The sequence below is a fragment of the Anthonomus grandis genome, chromosome 3 (assembly GCF_022605725.1).
Source record: "Anthonomus grandis grandis chromosome 3, icAntGran1.3, whole genome shotgun sequence".
Lineage (NCBI taxonomy): Eukaryota > Metazoa > Arthropoda > Insecta > Coleoptera > Curculionidae > Anthonomus > Anthonomus grandis.
This window is the reverse complement of record NC_065548.1, coordinates 26,098,405-26,120,884: the sequence shown is the minus strand read 5'-3', so window position 1 is coordinate 26,120,884 and position 22,480 is coordinate 26,098,405. Positions and strand designations below refer to the sequence as shown.

Genomic DNA, 22,480 nt, shown 5'->3' with positions numbered 1-22,480 from the left:
AAAATTATCAGCTCCGTGGAAGAGTGACAAACCTTAAAAGAGGTGGCCGCAAGAGAAAAACCTCAGTACTGCTGGACAGGAGAATTAAACGACTAAGTCAGAATAATCCGCGTCTATCTTCAACACAGATTTTGGCTGAATTGGAGGCGCCTGGGGTTTCATCCAGGACTGTGCAGCGGCGATTAGTGGAGGCGGGGCTTCCTGGAAGGAGACCAGCAAAAAAACCCCATCTATCAAAAAAAAATGTAGCTGCTAGAATGTTATTTGCAACACGTCACCGTTACTGGACAGCTAAGGACTGGAATAAGGTTTTGTTTAGTGACGAGTCTAAATATAATATTTTTGGAAGTGATGGAGCGCAGTTCGTACATCGCCAAGCAAACAAAAGGCTTGATCCAAAATATGTTTCTGGTACTGTGAAGCACGGAGGTGGCAATTTAATGGTTTGGGGTTGTTTTTCGGGTTATGGAATGGGCCCTATCCACAAAATTGAGGGCACTATGGATAGATTTATGTATCGGACTATACTGGAAGATGTAATGTTGCCTTACGCCGAATGGGAAATGCCGCTAAGATTCACGTTCCAACACGATAACGATCCAAACATACGGCCAAACTTGAGAAGGAATGGTTTTTGGCTAACAAAATTCAAGTTTTAAAATGGCCACCGCAATCGCCGGACTTGAACCCAATTGAAAATCTTTGGGAGATTATAGAGAAAAAGATTCGCACTAAAAACATCGGGAATCGTGCTCAATTATTTGAAGAAATCGAGAATGCCTGGAAATCAATGAATCCGGCTGTAATTTCGAATCTCATTGGATCGATGCCGAATAGATGTGAAAAAGTTATCCAGAATAAAGGGTACTGGAGAAAGTATTAGGTTAGTTTCATTAGTATAGGGTACAAATGTACTTTATAGTACTAAGTTAAGTTTAAGTCTCTCTAATTTTGTCGCACAGAATTTTTTGGATTTTTTTATTTTTCCTAATAAATCTTGAGAAATGTTTTTTTTGTTTTAATTTATTTTAGTCCCTTTTTAAACTACTTCAAAACATAACATCCTTCAGCACAAAAAGAGGAATTTAATCATTTTTCTCTTACATAAAAGACGGAAGTAGTCGAGTCTCTCTAATTTTGTCCGATACTGTACATACATGTAATAATATTCCAGTTAAGATGATCACTTATACTTTCATCATAAAGAGTACTGCTATGATTTAGGACTACTTCGCAATTAATAATTTTTAACATGTGTTGATTAGGATGATTTCTTTAGAAATTTAAAATTTGATCTTGCTATTCAAAAATGGATCTTTTTATCTTTTTGTTCTTAAAAAACTATTTAAACATTTCTAAAATGGTTCTCTCCTCAATTGAAGGATTTGATTGTGAGGAAAAAACCTATTCATAAAAAATATCTTCAAATAACAAATTAATGATGATTATTCATTGTTTTCTCAACATAGGGCCGAGGTAAAAGAGAAACACAATTATGTTTTACAAATTATATAACTGATGTGGGTGTTAATATAAGAAGCAATCCTTTGAAGAGATATTGTAAGAGAAAATGTAGCTCGGTATTAAACCGCATCTAGGTGATCATTTTGCAGATGACGCCCATATCATTACTGACCAATTCTCTGTCATTTTACTGCTGTTTATGATACCAGAGATTGTATTTTACCTGAAACTCCAACACTCGAAACCTATCATTTCTGTTTATAGGGAAATACCTGTGAAACCTATAAAGGCATTTGCGCTCTATAAAAATTGTTAGTTCCGGATAATTTGCCTTACTATTTGTATCCTGCTTGCTATTAGGAACTATTGTCGTCAACAAACAGTCAGCTCTTCCGATGCCTGCGATGCGATGTTTAGCTCATATACAATAAATTGAATTGATAGTGTGAAGTGTTAATGTCTGCGGAGGAACATGAATTCACAACTCATAGTTCCACAGTTACTAATTTGTTGTAGCATAAAATAGTACTGCTAGAGACTTTGAAGAGAAAAGTACAAGTAGATTCCATCTATACTGATTTCACCAGAGCCTTTGACGTCGTTAGTTTCGATTTACTGCTTTTTAAGTACTCTGGGGAGTTTAGGATTTACCAAACAGGCCTTGCGGCGGATGTCGAGCTTTTTGAGGGTGAGGGTCGTGCGCAGAAAGTAAATCTTTATAATCATATATCGAATGTTATTGATTTCTCTATAGCGGTGCCTCAGGGTGGCCTTATTGTTAAACCTTATTATTCAATATTTTTATTAACAATATTCATGATCAACTTTTATTTGAGGTTTTGTAGAGAAGTGTGCAGAGCTTTAATTACGTTCTTTTTCTGCAGAATGCCATTTATACTTAAACGTTGATAAGTATTTTGATTTTAGCTTTTTCACATGATATAAATAGCTTAAATTGTTCTGAAATTGAATTATACTATGAATAATACTAAGTTACTATACAGGGTGTTTCAGAACTATGGGATCAAACTTCTAGGGGTTGTTCAGTGCAACAGTAGAATCCATTTGAGTATAGGAACCCATGTCCGGAAATGTGTCACTACGCCACTACGGCCCTAAGACCCGTTTAAATTTAGAAAAAATATTAATTACCTAAATAGGATCTGATGCATTTATTTTTACCTTTTGTATATGATACCATCACAACAATTGTTCAAAATGTCTTCGTCCAACCTCAATACACCGATTTAAACGCCGCACATGATTTCGGCGGACTACACTAAAAATTTGATCCTCGTTTTGAATGATTTCAAATGCTGCTGTTATTCGTCCAATTAAGTCTAGCTCTGATTCTACTGGAGTTTCGTAGACTAAAGACTTTACATGTCCCCACAAGAAAAAATCGAGCGACGTTAAATCGGGTGACCTAGGAAGCCAAGAAACTGCTCCACCTCTGGTAATCCAACGGTGTCCAAGCCGCTGAGCCAAATACTCGCGTACTTGTACAGCAAAGTGAGCCGGCGCTCCATTATGCTGAAACCATATTTGCTGTCTAACGTTTATTGGAACATTTTCAAGGAGTTCTGGGAGAACTTCCTCCAAGAAACGCAGATAAATAGGTCCTGTTAACCGTTTCGGTAGAAGGTATGGCCCAATTAAATATCATCAACAATGCCTGCCTGTACGTTGACAGACCAACGATTCTGATGTTTTCTTGGGAAAATTGCATAAGGATTTTCTTCGTCCCAAACATGGCTATTCCTACTATTAAAAATACCGTCTCTTGTGAAAGAGGCTTCATCGGTCCACAAAACATATCGTACAAAATTTGGTTGTGCAATGATGTGATCCAAAAGCCATCGACAAAATTGAACTCTAGGATGATAATCGGCTGCAGTCATACCTTGAACTTTCTGGAAGTGGTAAGGATGGAGTTGTTGCTCGTATAGTACCCGCCAGACAGAAGCGTTACTCGTATTCATATTCTTAGCGACGTCACGTGTGCTATTTGATGGTTCATCGGAAACTCGCTGAAGCACCTCTTCTTCAAATTCGACCGTTCTTACGGTTCGAGCAACACCAGTATCATGCATCTTAGTCTTAAACATGCCTAGAGAGCCGCCGATGAACCGCAATAAACTTTTTGTATCCAGGATGCTGTCGTTCGGGATAACGTTCATGATACAACCGCGATGCTGCTCGTGCATTGCAGTTTGTTGCTCCTTATGCCAAATGCATATCCGCCAATTCTTGATTGGTAAAGTTTTCCATTAGCAATAAATGTTTAAAAATTGTAAGCTATAAAATTTTTAAACATGACATTGAGAATTGACATTGATAAGCGTTGATTTTAAACAATTGTTGTTATGGTATCATGTACAAAAGGCAAAAATAAATGCAGCAGATCCTATTTAGGTAATGGATTCTTCTGTTGCACTGAACAACCCCCAGACGTTTGATCCCATAGTTCTGAAACACCCTGTATAAAAACCAAGTTAATGATCTTGGCATTGGTTTCAGTGAGTATTTTAGGTTTCATCTGAGGGGTCTCTGGATGCTGGGGTTTAACTTGAAAAATTACAGTTACTTTTCAGTTGATGTAGTGAGGACTATATAATGTTCTCTTGTTTCACCACTTAAATGTGCTACAATTGTATGGTCTTCTTTCTATGATCAATATATTGTTTCACTGAAAAGGTTTTAAAAAGGTTATTAAAGTTCTGTGCTTATGAATTGGGTATTCCAATGCATAATTTTGATATGCAAGTAGTACTTGATCGATTAAACTTGAATCATGTTAAATTTAATGTTCCACAATGGACACCAAGACGTTTTAACCTTTATTCATGTAAGTTTTCGTGATACAAACTATGAATATAATAGTGCCTTTGATTGAGCATTTAGATTTCTGAACAATCATAATGATATTGATATTTTCAATTTATCTTTCAACCAGTTTAAGAATTTCATTAGTCGTAGATTGGGAACTATTATAATATCATAGTTTTGTTTTGTTCTAGGTGTTTACAGTTTAATAATATATCTTTATAGTTGGTAATTTTTTATTTATGTCTCTATGAGATAATGGGGAGTGCCTGTCAATTTAATAAATAAATAAATATTTATTAATGGACCAGCCCTTTCCAGAAGAAGAAAAGTAATTCAGGGAATAAAAAAATAAAAATAAAAAGCATTCACAAAAAAATATTGATTGCCAAGATAAGATAGAAAAGTGACAATAATTTCAAATAATTAAATAATTTATTCATTGATAGTGCACCAATCTATAGACTACAGAATCTGTATTTTGGGTATAATGATCTAGAACCTGTAAACAGAAGACACTCTGAAATATTTTTTCAGCGTTTAAAAGAGCGATCAGTTGAAGTAAAAGAGCTGAAGATCTAGGAACGAAGTTGCGTACATAACAAAACCTTCAGTTAGTAGAAGCAGAATTAATTTTTTTAAAGAAAGATAACTAACTAGCTTATTAAGGAAAACTAACTAACAGTTAAAATTATTGGATTCCACGCATCAAACTTTATCGGTGGATATGAATAAAATTGTGTAAACGACCGAACTAATTGCAAGAAACTTAAATGACGAAGTGGAGATGACTAATAAGTTATTTTATAAGTTTACTAAGTCAATTTCAATGTGGCAAGCTCTGTAAAGAAAGAATAATTCTGCTTTTGTGTGGCAAATTTAGCAGAAAAAAAAGTTATGGCTAAGTGGACAATCTAGTAATGCTGAATATTTTAAAAATGTGGTACAGATTCCAGAAAATTAGAAATCCAATAAAAAAAAACATAATCTCATAGACCTCTTCAAATTAATTATAGAAATGGAATGATTTTTTTCTATTGATGAAACAAAAACTAGTATTAAGCCCTATTATTTTCTAACCAAATATAATGGAAACAAATAATTATAATTAATAAAATTTCGTAAAAATAAATACTTAAATATTTTATTTGTAAATCGAAAGTTGTGTCAATGTTCCGAATTAATACAGCGTTACTACCTGTAGATTTTTTTCTTTATTTTTATGCTTTTTTGACGCCTCATATAACAAAATAAAGTTTATGATGGTTTTTCCGAAACGAAACGTTGTACGAAAAATCTCTCAACGCTGTTTTGTAGAGCTTAACAAGTGGAACACTAATAACACTAACGACTAAATGCAAATAATATACCAAAGTTACTTTTAAAGAAAATAATATAAAGAAGAAAAAACACCTAGAACAAAATCCAGATCTGGTCGCCCCACTATAATTCAAGAAGGGGAGCGTCGAGGAAATGCATGTGGATCGGCGACATTTAATTTGAACGATATTCGAATTAAATCAATCATTGCAGTAAGGGCTTAGTAATTCCATAATTTCATCGTCTAAATTTCATAAAAAAGGTTTGGTACCAATGTAAAGAGAAAATATGCTAACATCGTTAGCAAAACACTTATCAAAAGTGAAATAAAGAGTTTTGGTTAATGGTAAAACTGCCTTGTGATTTTAGTTTTTTCATAATGAGTTCATCAATATTCAAAACCACTTATTTATATAGTGTATACAGGGTGTTTATTTGAAAACTTTCCACCACGGATTTATCGAAAACCACTGTTTAAAAAAAAAACGCCGAAATACGTCAAAAGGTTTGTCAAGGGGGACAACTTTCTAACCTAAAATTACTTCACTCCCTTTCACCCTCTGCCCCCCAGGGTCATCCCCTTAAAAATTTTAAATGGCAAGGGATATCGAGTAATAGCTTGTTTAAAAGGTCTTTCGAAGTCTTTTAATTTGACGTTTGATTTTTTTAAATCGGCTAATTCGTTTTCGAGAAAATTAGAAAAATCTTTGTTTATCTTAATTTGTTCAGATAGAAAACAAAAACATGAAAATATCAGTTTTTATTTCATTAAGTGTTCAAAATGTTGCCCGTTTTTGGCCAATGATATAGGCGAGGTTCAAATTCCTGACGGACATTTTCAAAAACATGTTGTGGGATATCATGGCAGCTGTCGATGATGCGTTGACGAAGTTCATCCAAACTTTCAGGCTGCGGAGTAAACACAATAGATTTCAAATGACCCCATAGAACAAAGTCTAACGGCGTTATATCAGAAGATCTAGCAGGCCATTCTATAGGCTCCCTTCGCCCTATCCATTTGTCTGGAAACTCGTCGTTTGAAATATATTTCCAGCAAGACGGCTCTCCTCCTCACTATGTTCTTCCCGTTCGGCAATGGCTAGACTATATCTGAAATTATTACAAAAAGATTTATCAGAGAACTTTAAAAGCCGCCAAGGATATTTACTATAATAGGAGACTGGCTAAATCTAAAAATGTGGCTAAGGAAACATGGTCGATTGTTAATGCTTTAAGAAATAAGCCTTCTTTGTCGGATACTATCTCCACTTCATCTGAAAACCTTAATTATTATTTTGTAAATGTGGCAAATAATTTAATGAGTACCATAACTCCTTCCCATGATCCACTTTCATATCTTCCCATTGCAAATGAGAATTTCCACAGCTTCTTCTTTACGCCCGTAGTGTTACCAGAGGGAAATCAAATCAATCAATCAACCTAGAGGGAAATCAAAAACAAAGGCTCTTCTGGAATTGATGGAATTACTCTCCAAATGTTTTCAAATCTGCCCGAATGTACATTATGTCATCTTATTACTCTAATTAATCAGTCTTTTGAAAAAGGTGTTTTTCCTAACTGCCTTAAGTTGGCGATAATAATTCCACTACATAAAGGAGGAGACAAAGATCAGTCTTCCAACTATCGCCCTATTGCTCTTCTTCCCACACTTTCAAAAATTATTGAAAGATTGGTTAAAAAAAGACTTCAATCATTTTTGCTAAAATATAAAATACTTACTTCCCATCAATTTGGATTTTTAAATAACAAATGCACAAATGATGCTATGTTTTCTCTTTTTAATAATGTATACTCTAGCTTAAACAACCAACACCCCACAGCAACAATTTTCTGTGATTTTTCTAAAGCCTTTGATTGTGTTAATCATGACATCTTATTAAAAAAGTTGCAATATTACGGGTTCAGAGGAGCGCCTTTTGAATGGTTTAAGTCGTATCTTAGTAACAGAAGTCAAGCTGTGAGAATTGATTCGACTATGTCTTCTTGCAAGCCAATACAAAGTGGAGTGCCTCAAGGTTCCGTACTTGGCCCTATTTTGTTTCTTATCTTCATCAATGAAATTGCTAATCTAAATATTAACGGTAAAGTCTGTCTATTTGCTGATGATACTAGTTTTACCTGGAGTGATCCGGATATTTCTAAACTTCATAGAACCGTATCAAGTGACTTAACTACTATCAAATCATGGTGCGACTCTAATCTCCTTTGTCTCAACATTTCCAAAACTAAAATGTTGTCCTATAAAAATACCTTGCAATCTTTTGTACTTGGTAATACAACAATTGACGAAGTTGATTCTGTAAAGTTTTTAGGGCTAACTGTTGACAACTCGTTAAAATGGGACACACATATTGACTTTTTATCAAGAAAATTAAGTTCCGCTTGTTTTGCGTTAAGATCAATTTCTAAGGAGCTTAGCCTGTCTACTTCTAGAACAGTTTATTTTGCCCTTTTTGAATCGCACCTTCGATACGCCCTTCCATTCTGGGGTACATGTAGTGCAACTCAATTTGACCGTATTTTTAGACTACAAAAGAGAGCTTTACGTTATACACTGAGACTTAAATACAGAAGTCATTGCCAGCATTTCTTCAAAAAATTTCAAATATTAACTTTTCCATCTTTATTCATATTTGAGTCCCCTTGTCTAATACGCAAACACGGTTCAGCATCTGATAGGCCTTCCCATAGTTATCTACTTAGATACACGGAACATGATCTATACCTGCCTACCCCACATTCAGAGTTGGTCAAAAGTTCCATATTATATAATGCAAAAAAACTGCACAATCATCTGCCATTGGAAATTAAATCCATCACATCTTTTTTTGCATTTCGTAAAGCATTAAAAGCATTCTTACTGGAGAGAGCTTTTTACACAGTTAACGATTTTTTTTTGTAATCATTGATTTGAAATTTCGCACTAGCAGATTATGTATTTTTACTATCTGTACATGTTTAGGTATACTGCTTTTTGTAGCTATTTTAGGATTTTTTATAATTTTTTACTTTTTAAAATTTTTTTTCAACATAGAGAGATTTTTTAATGATCTTTTTTTTTGACATTGTATACATTAAATTGTATATTTTATAATAATATTTTTGACTACTTACAATTTCTAAATTGTATTAATCTGTATATATTGTAGATAATCTATTCTATTTATTTATTTATATTTTTTTAAAATTTTGTTTTGTTTTTCTTTTTTTTAATTGTGTTTTGTTTGCATTTTTGTGTCTTTTTTGTTTTACAGCTTTGTCTACAAATTGTAACAATTTCTTGACAATAAAGCATTGATTGATTGATTGATTGAAATAAATAAATTTGATTTGATAAGCTATTTAGCATTTTTGTATTTTATTTTTAAGAAATAATAAAAAAATTAAAATATAAATTGGTATCTTATTATGTGAAATACCCTAATTATATTTCACATTATAAGATACTTTAAATGAGGTGGATATTATGTATCTATGGAAAATCTAAGAACGGCCTGTTTAAATTAGGTATTAGTAAAAATAATCCCATACCCTTTATAATAAACATCGCTTAACGCACTTTAATATCGATTTATTCAGGCTTGTTATAAGTGGACGTTACTGAATAGTATCATATCTTTGTAGATTATGTGCTAAATCTCGCGAAGCCATAGACTCCCCAGTAAGTTTTCTCGCGCTTCACAATCAAATAAGGAAAATGGAAGGCAATACTGAACTACAAAAGTTACAACAGCTAAAAGATGAGACCGGAGAACTGTCCAGTGTCGACGAAAAACGTTACAGAATGTTAAAAAAACTTGCCGAAAAAGAACTGTTAGAGGCCGCAGACGTTATATGTTGCACTTGCGTAGGCGCCGGCGACCCCCGATTAGTTCGCTTGAAGTTCCATTCAATTTTGATTGATGAAAGTATGCAGGTAAGATAAGTGAATCTTAAGTTCTTGGTTTTTTTTATCGAATTAGGTGTACAGAATTATTATTAATAATAAGACGTTAATTAACCATCAAACAAAAATAAACATTGTCAAAGTTATCTGCCCAAGTAACAATTTTAATTACTATAAGTTCGCACTATTTATGTAAAAGGCTTATAATAGCAATAAAAATCAGCCGATGTAATATAGATTTTAAAGTAGTCATATCTATCATTTAATGCTAAAAGTTTTATAACATGGTCGCGTAATATGGTTCATTACGTTTTTCACAAAACCTTTAGCTTTTAGCATCTCAAGTCGGCACTGTTGGTACCTTAATATTTAAAATACGGGGTCGTGTAAATTAGTAAACTAGTGGGATTTTTTCTGCTGATTAAAATGGTGGGAACAGAAAAAAAATTGAACATCGCGTTTTTGAGAAAATGTGAAAAATGTACTTTTGTTAAATGGAATCTCGTGTATATTTTTCCATAAATCAAAAGAAAATAATTTTCTTAATAAAATAGTTTATTTACACTAATAGCATAAACCTAAAAATAACAAAGTTATAGCAATATTAATCCGGATATTATAACGGAGTGCACTGGTTAATTTACTTTTATGCAATGAACTTCTCGTTATACCATAATCTGCTACTGTGAAATGCTGGTATGAGTCCCATCGTATGCATTATTCGTTCAGCTGCGAAAGAGAAGGTCATCCAAAGTCAGTTGTTCTAGAAAATATTGATGCTGCATAGTAAATAAAAATGTTCAGGTTTGATTAGTATGACGACAGGGAAAAAATTGCTTTAGATCCAGCGTAAAAAACTCAAAAAGATGCTCGTGTGAATCGGTACTAACAAATACTCAAGAAATATAATCGCGGAGCATCAAAAGCTGCTGCAAAGCTGTATTTAAATTCTAAACAAGTGTCGATTTTTGGATCTAGGAATATGAGACCGAAACAACATAACAATCGACTTTAAGGGCCGTCAGGACGATACAATTTATTATAAAATTGATTAATACACGACGCACATAGCAAATGATTGCTTGATTCTTCAGGATGAAAGAAAGAATATGTGCTATATTGCGTAAGACAAAATCTTGTGTTTTGAGTTTGTCTAGCTAAGGAAAGGTACACCATCTGTTTCAAAGCTGCGCCAAGTTTTGTCCCCTAATAACGCAGCGATTAGCGACAGTAGCGCGCCTTTTTGTAATTTAATTTAAAGGCACAGAACACAAATATAAGAATTAACGCAACCGAGCCGAACAACACGTGCTGTACCTTTCCTTAGCTAGACAAAGTCTACAAGCATCCTAAAAACTAAAAAAATACAAATTTATAGAAGAACCAATACAAATGTCTATACTATAACATTTTTAAAAACACATTTTCAAAGAATAACAAAACACGCTTAAAAATAAGTAAAACTGCTGCCAAAAACAGAAGCTAGAGGAAGTAAAGTAAACAATAATAGTACAAAACAAAAGGTATCGTTAAAATATTCCCCAAGGCTATAATATGCATGTTCGTCTAATACGTAGAGGAACGATTGTATTTTTTTTATTACGGTATATGAGTGAGTTTCTGGTAAGGGAGGATGTAGGGGAAAATCATCTACTTGATGAGTCATATGGCCAGTGTTAGAGGAAGGTTTAGGACATTTATCAATAAGACTAGCTGCTTCCAAGATAAAAAGAGAAAATAGAGTTAAGTTTTTTTGATATACGAAGACCACAAGAATCTTCTAACCCAGCAGAACATCTAGGTACCTAGCTGCTTTTTTTTAATCACAAAAATAAATATTCACTACCCCCTTGTTGCTTAAGCCCCAAAAAGGCATAACTAACATTGGAGCAACGTAGAATGGTTTCTGAATTCGGAAGTGCTTGCTGAAATACTGAAAAATACGGCAACAAAGGATCATTCTTTATTGTGGCAATGCAAGCTCTCTCGCATCATCTGAAACAAGTACTTACTTAACTTGCCAAAATCTTGATCTTGATCATCCTTCGTAGAACAAAATGCGTGGCCAGTCAGCGTTCCTTTACTTATAAAAAATTAAGGTATTAGGTAAATAGATTAGGTTTAAGGTATAGGTAATTAGGTAAAGACAATTAAGTGACATAATTATGCTTGAATCCTAAAAACACTGTGCAAGGTGACTAATAGGTTTTTAATGAGGAGTTTTTGAAAATATAAAGAGGAATTAATAGGAAGAGGACGAAAAAGAACTTATGAAATATTTTCTTCTTGATGTAATAGCGCATATATATTTTTTCGTGCACAATCTCGCCAAAAAAAAGGATCCTATCCCGCATTAATTTATTACGATTTTATATAATAAGGTTCATTTTTACCCTACAATAATAAACCCGAAACTCCTTCCTTTAACGTTATCGGCAAAAACTATAGCACAATTTGACATTTTTTACATTTCTCTTTTAAACGGTCAAAATTGAATACATTTAATTTTGTTCAAAGGCGGATTTTTATGTAACATGTGTAACATAAATATAAATAGTAATTGTTCGAATTTTTCAATAAAAATTGATATACATATGATATATTTTAATATTATGTTATATGCTAAATAACCTAAAAAATATGAATTAGACAGCTCTTATATCAATAGTATAGCACACAAAAGTGTGCAGGTAAGTGAAAAAGTTCAATTTTTTGTGAAACAAAAGTTTAGTTATACAAATTCTGTTATACTAAATCAGTTTTTTTTTGCAAAAAAATCAATGCACGAAAGGAATATGTGATCTTATGGGGGACACAGTACGTCGGCAGCAGCACTTCCTGACATCATTTAACTTGGAAACAATATCGTCCCTTCAAAATAAGAGACGAATCATCAAAAGGGTGTTTAAATTTTAATTAAATATACGTTATGCACATGTAAAATACACACGAAATATGTTAAATAAACGTAATATAATATGTGGTTTTAAAATTCAAAGAAAATGCAACTTGAAGTGGCTCTTTTACACAAGATTATAACACTTCTTTTTTTTAATTGGAGTTTCAGATAACCAGGGGAGTAATTTTTAGGTAATTTCATCAGCTTTAATGTTACTGATTGGTTTACTTATTAGTTTTTGTTTTAAAAAAGTAAAAAAAAAAACAGGTTTAAGGATAGATAATGCAAATTTAAAGGATGAAGTACTGCCCGGAAGGAAAGAGGCTTTTTTAAAGGATGGAGTTTTTTTAAAAGTTTGATAAAGACGGACCAAATTAAATGCGTGACGAACTTGTGCGACCTAAAAATATAAAGATCAATAAAAATACTCAGCTTTTTGGGCCGCTGAGAGTGTTTCTTAATATTCGTGAAAGAGAGCTCATAATACATACATACAAAATATATGTTAACTAGAGTATATTAGAATTTTTTTGAAGCAGTATTAGTTTATGTTATGTTATTGTTTTTTATTTTAAATGCTCAGGATCTACGGACAATACCTTTATAACGTCATCTTGTACAAAGTTTTGATGATGTATCAGTTATTTTTTCAAATATTTTGAATGCCTTATAGGATCTTTTGTATAATTTTACTAATTTTGTAGGCAACAGAACCTGAATGTATGGTACCGGTGGTCCTCGGTGTTAAACAGCTAATTTTGGTAGGCGATCACTGTCAACTTGGTCCAGTAGTAATGTGTAAAAAAGCAGCCAGAGCCGGCCTTTCTCAATCGCTGTTCGAGAGACTCGTCGTCTTGGGAATTAGACCTTTTAGGCTTGAGGTGCAGTACCGTATGCACCCTGAACTCTCCCGGTTTCCTTCAGATTTCTTTTATGAAGGAAGGTAAATAATTTTGTTAATATCGAAAAAAGAGCAGCTATTAATATTTGTTTTTTTTTTAAATTAGTTTGCAAAACGGTGTTAGTGCCGAAGAGAGAAAATTGGTCAACATTGATTTTCCGTGGCCAATACAAGACAGACCGATGTTCTTTTTGGTCACTCAAGGCCAGGAGGAGATCGCTGGCAGCGGCACCAGCTATCTAAACAGAACCGAAGCGTCTAATGTAGAGAAAATAGCGACAAGGTAATTTTTATGACTCCTAATTAGTAATATAAGAGAAAAGAATAACAGTTTCCCAATTTTAAACCTAAAAGTAACAAACAAGAGGAAAGTTCTTAGTCCTGATAAACAAGTTTTATATCTATAAGTGAGGCTTACTAGAGGTTATTGTCGAAAATCGATTATGAAATATTAATCTTTGGAGTGTTTTCATTTATTGTGTGTGTCTCACATAAGATTGATTTCTATAATTATAATAATAAGGGACCTAATTCTACCAATTTGCATAAAATATAATTATTTAAACGATTAGAACACTTCGGGGTCTGTTCAGAGAATATTAATGAAACTTTCCAAGAATAATCCCAGGGTTAAATATTTTAAAAGTTTAAAAATCATTATTCCTAATACTCTGATTGAAATTAAAAAAAAGCTGTAATTAACTTTAAGTGCTAATGTTTTAATCGCAGTCAAATCGCAGATGGCCAATAAAAGTGTAATAAGTCTAAATTGGTAAATTTCACATGACAAGTCAAAAAAAAATTCTTTAATCTGAATATTAAATGAAACTAGAATAAGTTTTATTTAGAAAGAATATCAATGAGTATTTGACAAAAAAATGTTTTTAGTGTATAAAGTAGCCCAGATAGAAGAAGCCCAGAAGTTTTTTAGAAATACAATACATAGTACAGTTAGTTTTCTTTTTAAAAGAAATATTATTTTCGTGATTATAATAGGTATTAAACCAGCTTACTTTTATAAAAATTCCTTTAGTAATCAGTCACACAAACAAATAAGCCATTTTACAAAATAATTTGATACGACGGGATTCCATTTAACAAAAGTACATTTATCACATTTTCTCGAAAATGCAATGTTGGATGTTTTTTTTTTCACCATCAGCAGGAAAAATCCTACTAGTTTATTAATTTACCCGCACCTGTATCTCAAATATTTACAAAGATACCAATAGTGCAGACTTGATCGGCGGCACCCTGTATAAGTTAAATTCTGTTGCGATATCGGGGACTAATTTTTATAAAAAAAATATAATAGCAACTTCTAGGTAAAACATAATGCCTCGCACGAGCATATGGGTGTTTTACACTTATTCACTCTTAAAACAAAAATATTTAAAAAATGGATATTGCTTATATACTACAACAAACTAAAAACAGAGAAAAAAACAGTAGAATCCATGTTTTTCTTTATACAAATAATATGCATAGTATATTATACACAATTTATTATTTCAAAGCATATAAATGTATATTAGTTAACCTTCTAAAAACCAGCTTATTTTCTTACATATTTTTGATTTCAATTTCATATTTATTTATTTATTTTATTAGATAAAAGCCAAGAATTTACATTCTGTATAGCTCTATGAACTAAGTAGGCATTACAATATATTTCAATAAATCTTCAAATGTCAGCTTTCAAATTTAAACACTAAACATGTCCAATTTATCCAGACGATTCTTAAAACAGTTTATAGTAGGAGCAGTTATGACATCTACGGGTAACGAATTCCAAACATCAAACACTCTATTAGGCAAAAACATTTGACGTGTTTTTGTTTTATATATTTGTTTTTTTAATTTTAAAGTGTGACCGCGAAGTCTAATATCCCGATTTCTTTCAAATAGTTCGTTTAGATCACAGCCCAAATAATTATACAGGATTCTGAATGTAAAAATTAAATCACCACGAAGCTTTCGTTTATCAAAAGTTAGCAAGTTTGCACTTGAAAGTCTCTCGCTGTAGGTAGGTCTCGGCATACGCAAACCATACGTAGATCGTGTAGCGCATCGCTGCAACAATTCAAGTAAATTTTTGTTCGACTTTTTTAAGTTCAATGTTATTTATTTGGTAGGGTAGCTGGGGATTATTTTTTCCTAAATGTAACACCACACACTTGTCTGCGTTAAGAGGAAGTAACCATTCACTGCACCACTTCCAAATAGTGTCCAGATCGCCCAACTAGCAAAATGGAATTCTAAAAGAACCGAATTATTGTATAACAATCGCATAGCGTTGTTTTAGGGACTGTTTGTTTTTATTAAGCCTTTTGTTGCGATAATTTTGTTTTATAAATAAAATTCTTGTATTAAATGGTTTTATAGTGGCTTTTACGATATATCCTATAACGCAATATACGATAATTTCTTTTAAAATGATATAATACGTTATAAGCAAGTTTTATACAATATCAAAAATATAATTTTATAAGACCTGTATAACTATTGTATAAGAGTTCTGTAATATACTATATTAGAGCACAATGAAATAGTTACTTAAGCTTGTCTTATAAAAGCTGTATAGTGTTGCATAATAAATATTTTATAGCATTGAATTGCACTGCATAATGAAACACTTTTATACGTTAACTTTAGATACTATACGACATTCTCCTTTAAAAATGCCTTATAGGATAAAGCAGTGTCTGACAGAATAAATTTGTTCTAAGATCTGCGTTATAAGAGTGAAGTGAATGCCGTAACCTCACTTTTGCACTAAAATATTTTATTTTGATGGGTGACAAATTTAATTAAAATAATAATACTTAATAATGAATTCTCAGTGGAAAAAAATTAACAAACGCAGTGGCAATATTAAAAGACCTTGTAAGAAAAAATATCAACAAATTCTTGCAAGTAATCCAGAGATTGTTTGTTCTCATTTTAATGGAAGTAGGCCTGATACCACAGAGCTTGAGAACATAATTCCTCCGATCCCACAAGACAAACCAGACAATAATAGTAATAGTATGGATATTCCAAATCTGGAATCTGAGGATACTTCTTTTGATAATGTAAATGTTGGTCCGATTTCTACTGATGACGAAGAAAATACAAAATTGCTTTCTAAAACTGAGAAAAAAATTGAAATTAGAAAGCGGCTTATTACTTGGGCAACCTCTTATAATATTACACATTCAGCATTAATGGAGCTTTTTACCATATGTAATGAAGCTACTCCAAATTTCCTACCAAAAGATCCCCGAACAATATTGAGAACTCCCAACCCTTGTCTTTTTGTCTTGCATGGTATGGACATCCAGTTAGGGTCAGGAGCGGATTCTGGATCCTGTTGATACTTATATGCAAATTTTTTGGGCCAAAACAGGGTTCCACATTGTTCCCAACGCATGGAAACAACAGTGAGTTCTTTGTTTCCTTTTTCAATAGTCTCGACTATTTTAAACATAACTTATATTGTATAAAAAATAATTATTATACACAAAGGCAAAATTAAAATCTCAGGCGACAACACAATAACAATAATAAATACATTCACTTTTGAGGTTAGGATGTAAGAGATTCTATAAAGGTTGTATAGTGCCGCCAGTCCCACACAACCACCTTAAACAACCGTATAATGCCATGATCATGATATCGCTTTGTCCTTCTTGAACTTTTTGGAGCATGGTTGTCACGTTGACCTAAAAATTTTATAGTTGGAAGAAAATTTTACCTGCATTGTATTTAAAAAAAATATATGACGTCAACGATATTCTTTTAGAATAATGTAAACCCCCATTCTCTTTTGCGTTTTAAAAAATTATAAAACTCTTTTCTTAAAATAGGTAGGTATAGTGAGTAGTTAGCACGGATTATACCGAAAACGAATCAGTTATTTAACTTTCCTACTCTCCACATATTTTGAAGCTATAAAATCCAACCAATAGGAATACTTCTCTCATATTCTATAGGCCCGCGCGACAAGCTGATTGATATGAGGATGTCTTTTTTTTTTTGCTTTAAATTTTAACGTTTTCAACCTATGAAGCGCATGCGCGAAATAAGGTAGAGGTGAATACCAAGGACATTATACTAAAACTAAGAGGATGGCCTATTTTCATAAAAGCAATGTTGTACGATTTGTAACGTCACAAACTACAATATGCTAGATTTACATGACGTAATAGTGAGTGATAATTGGATATTTTTGACAAGTGACAGATAATTGTATATTCCCATTTATTAGAACTGTAGTTTTTTACGTCACGAGGGTTACCGGCATTGTTATCTCCGAGCGATTCACGGCGGCGGCGTTCAAATTAGATGAGCTATCTATTTGCCTTTAGCTATAATAATATTTGATATTACTATGGAGCGCTCTACTATTACTAGGCGTTTTCGGAAACACTGATGCGATTAACCCAATCATCAGCTGATTATCTTGCATCTTTCTTTAATGAACACTATTGAAAAAAGATATGTGATATCAGCCGATGATTGGGTCAACCGGATCAGTGTTTCCGAGAACGTCTACTATTAAATATTTATCAGCTGTTTTAAAAGTTAAAATTTTTATTAGGTACCATATAAGATCTGGCAAACTCTAGTTTTCGTGAATCTCAATATTATGATTACTTGTCAAAAACAGTTGTATAGTGCCTATATATTCTTCGTTATAAAACAGTTTTATCGTATACCGTTTTGTTTTCAAATGAAACATTCTTTAAGGCAGTTATTCGGGATAAAATTGTTGTATTATAAATCGCCATGTTTAAATAAGGAATTCTTGTATCGTCTATCTCCGCCATTATGAACAATTAAGTTGGAAACATGAAACTAAATTGAAAAAAGTGACTTTATTATTATTTAGAATTATATTGTGAAAGGATCGTCACATGCTGTAATAAACCATTAAAATCATTAAAAAAAAAAGAATTTTAAGAAAAAAAATATTATATTTTTTTAAATGTTTACGTGAAACTTAACCAAAATTAAAGCGCTTAATTTTTTTGCCAAACACATGCCTACAATCTATCAATAAAATTTGCGCCGCATTAAAATTTGTGCAATTCAAACCTTCCAAATGATTTAATAAAATATGCTATATTATAACTGCCCCGCCATATTTTTACGACCGATATCCGCCCAAGTCTCCATTTTTACAACAATGCAATGCACAACCTCTAGATTTATTCACAATAACACGCTTAAAATATAATTTGGTTCTAATTTTCTGCACTAAAAAATAAAATGCTTTTTTAAGCTGCTAAATGATAAAATGTTTTCATTGTGTTCGAAAAAACAGCATTATAAAAAAATATAATGCATTATACAACCATTTTATAAGACTTTTATAGTGCCGCTTTAATCCCATTTTATAGATGTGACAACGTGACACACTATAAAACCATTTTATAGTAGCTGTATAAACGTACATAAAACAGTCGTATAAGAGTTATATACACTTTTAATAGAACTGTTATACTACCAAACTGTTCTATAAAAATGGGCCCTTTTTGGTTGTATAAGGATCATATAATTGTTGTGTAGCACGTTATAGGAATTTTAGTATCCTAAAAGATATATATTATAGTTGTTTATACAGACCTTATACAACTTAATTTGCTAGTTGGGCGGTTTGCACTTGTTGATGAGAAGTTAGGGAAACTACATATATTTTTATGTCGTCAGCAAACATTGATACCCAACATTTTAGTTCTGAAGGTAAATCACACGTGTAAGCCAGAATCAGGAGAGGGCCGAGGACGGAGCCCTGAGGGACTCCGCTGGATACTGGATAGAATTTTGACATTGTGCCCCCCACCCTCACACTAAACTTTCTATTTTTTAAAAAGTCTTCAATCCAATTTAACAATTCTCCTCTAATGCCAAGATGTTCTAGCTTATGTAACAATCGTTTCGTGGGAACTCAAATATCAAATGCCTTAGCAAAGTCGAGGTAGATGACATCTATTGGTTGATTTTTGTCTAAGGCTGTTATCCACATGCTGTTGGTTAAGGCATTGAAGCAGGTTAGTAATCGTAGAGCGACCCCTTACAAATCCGTGTTGGATATTGGGTATTACATAATTTTCAGTAAAGAATGTTTGCACTTCATCTCGAACAATGGACTCCATAATTTTGCAAACAATGGATACTAGGCTTATCGGCCTATAGTTGCCTGCTGATAAGTTGTCGCTTTTTTTAAAAATTGATGTGACCGATGCGACTTTCCACTGTTCGGGTACAGAGTTTTTAATCATTGAGTATTTCATAACTTTTGCAAGAGCCGCAGCTATCACTTCATTGCATTTTTTTAGAATAGTTGCCGTTAATTTGTCCAAACCTGCAGACGAATCGTTTTTTAATTTTTGAATTTTTTGTTTAATTTTTTCCTCATTTATATTTATTGTTGTTATTGAGTTTAAGATACGAGGACAGTGTGAGGTAGGTAATACATCTTGTTCAGGCTCTTTAGTGAATGCCTGTTCGAATGTTCTCGCCAACTCTTCCGCGACTTGCATTTCATTCTCACACATGCTGTTGTTGCCCTTTTTTAGTAACGGTATTGAAACCCTTGATTTAATTGAGGAGCGAATGTATTTAAATAATTTTTTGGGGTTTCTGTCGTTTGCTAAATTAATTTCAAAATTTTGGCGGGAATTTTTTATTAAGTTTGTTGTTTCTTCCGTTTAACCATGTTAAAAAGATTTTTATTTATCCAAGGTTTCTTTGCTTTCTGTCGCATTGGTTTTTCTTGAGAATTCAAAGTAATAGAGTCGCAAAGAGTATTATGAAAAACTGTCCACATTTCAGATGAGGATTCACAGGATATAAATCCATTCATTTATAAAAACGTGTGTTTCCTATTTAAAAAGATTTTTATTTTCACACATAGAACATTTAATAATTTACATCCGGCATACAAAATATCCCGTTGTGTACCAGCAAAATGTACAAGAAGAACAATGTATTTTTGAAAAGCCTTATTTCTTTTTACGATGGAAAATGAAATCTCTAACGAATTTTTTTAACTTTTATGAAGGATATTACCTAGGAGCAGTGTAATGCAGCCCTTTTCGTTAGTAACTTTGACTCCTGATATAGTGAATCAGATGGAAATATTTTGGGTTTAAAAAGCATCACTATAACAATATACTTTTGAACCTTTTCCAAAGGTTCTATTGTCTTTTATATTGAATACCATAATTTATTATTGATTCAATTAATGAATAGTAAATACATTAAATTAAAATTTTATTCATTTAGTCCTTTCAGTCGGAATAACGCATACTCAGCTTTTTTTTTAAAGCTGCTTGTCAAGTAGAGCTCCTTACTAATGATACTGTGTCATGATTATTTTTGCTATGTTACTTAATTTAAAAATACTGTTCACATACATTAAAAATAAAACTGGACTCTAGACGGAACTTGAATTAATAAGGGGAAATTCTGAATTAGTGACAAATATTTCGCACCTGTTTTTCAATAAAATTCAATTGGGATCTTTCATTTAAATTTTCTTCGAATTTGAATTTTGAATCCAAATTTGCTTTACGAATGAAAGTAATGTGTGAGGTTATGCAATGGAAGGAATTAACAATACAAAAAAATGGTGAAAGAACATTAATTAATCAGTGACAATGAATCCGGATATTTTAAATGTAAACTGTAGGCACATAACAAAAATATCAAGAGGAAGCGTTTTTTGTTCGCTTCCTCTAAGCTACTGTACCTTAAAAAGAAGTGTAATACGTTGTTTTTGTTAAATATCTTCACTAAGAAAGAATTTAAAAGAATGCTTTAGGTCAGACAATTGATTTTATTAAAATGACATCTATTGATAGTTTTCGTAACTTTGCAATGAGATCAAAAATATAATATTATGATGCCTGCTTATAATATTGTGCCTGATATTTTTGTTATGTGCCTACAGTTTACGTTTAAAATATCCGGATTCATTGTCACTGATTAATTAATGTTCTTTCACCATTTTTTTGTATTGTTAATTCCTTCCATTGCATAACCTCACACATTACTTTCATTCATAAAGCAAATTTGGATTCATTCAACTTTTTTATTCTTATTTATATACACTAAATGTGCAATTATACAAAGGTTGCAATTTAAATTTTGAGCTTAACAAAAAAATGACTACTGTTTTTCGAAGTATTTTTTATTATTATGATGAGTTACTTTTCGTCTGCTAGAACCAATTTTCCAGTTTCACAATGGCAAAGGATATAGTAGAAATAAGTTGATCGATAAAAGGGCCAAACTTTTAGATAAAAACGTGAAATAGCGTTTAAGACACTCGGTGTTTTTAAGCGTCAATTTATATTGACTACTCTCGTACTGTTAATTAGGCATGACTCACTTTGTATGTTTATCTTTAATATTTAAATAATTTAGGTTCCTTCGTGCTGGTATAAAACCTGAACAAATCGGAATAATTACACCTTATGAAGGGCAAAGGGCTTATCTGGTGCAGTATATGCAATACCAGGGTTCCCTTCATAGCAAGTTGTATCAGGAAATCGAGATCGCTAGTGTGGATGCTTTCCAAGGAAGAGAGAAGGATATTATTATCATGTCTTGTGTCAGGTAAACCGAGTTTGAAACTTTAACCGGTTTCTCTTAATATTATTTGAAAAATTTGTTTAATATTTGTTCTCATTAGGAGCAATGAACATCAAGGAATTGGTTTTCTAAATGATCCAAGACGTCTTAACGTCGCACTGACCAGAGCAAAGTATGGAATTATAATTGTGGGCAATCCGAAAGTGTTGTCCAAACAACCCCTGTGGAATCATCTCTTATCTTTTTACAAGGAACAAAAGGTAGGAAATTTGTTATACAGAGCGTTTTTTAATATTGCGACAAAATGCAGAGGCGTGTTCCTTAGATGAAGTCAAGCAAAACAGTATCTATGAACATAATATGTCCTAAACGTCTTAGATTTTACAATACATGGTGATAAAGTGGAAAGAAAAAAACTTAAATTTTCTGAGAAATTTGGTATTCATGTAGATATTTTTCTGAAATTTGGTACGCAGTTTCTAAGCATATATACACAATTAAAAAATTTATATATTTGCCATTGGCGTTCATATGGGTTTTAAACTGGTGAATTATTATTTAAAAGCAAAGGGAACGCCAC

General features: G+C 32.4%; 1 protein-coding gene across 1 annotated transcript in view; it reads left to right on the top strand.

Annotated features, from left to right (window-relative positions):
* Positions 1–22,480, top strand: part of LOC126734344 (regulator of nonsense transcripts 1) — a 67,414-nt gene that overhangs the window by 19,671 nt on the left and 25,263 nt on the right. The window contains exons 8-12 of the mRNA XM_050437925.1: positions 9,256–9,547; positions 13,121–13,359; positions 13,424–13,600; positions 21,733–21,924; positions 22,001–22,160. Coding sequence (XP_050293882.1) covers positions 9,256–9,547; positions 13,121–13,359; positions 13,424–13,600; positions 21,733–21,924; positions 22,001–22,160 — 1,060 coding nt within the window. The remainder of the gene's footprint in view (positions 1–9,255; positions 9,548–13,120; positions 13,360–13,423; positions 13,601–21,732; positions 21,925–22,000; positions 22,161–22,480) is intronic.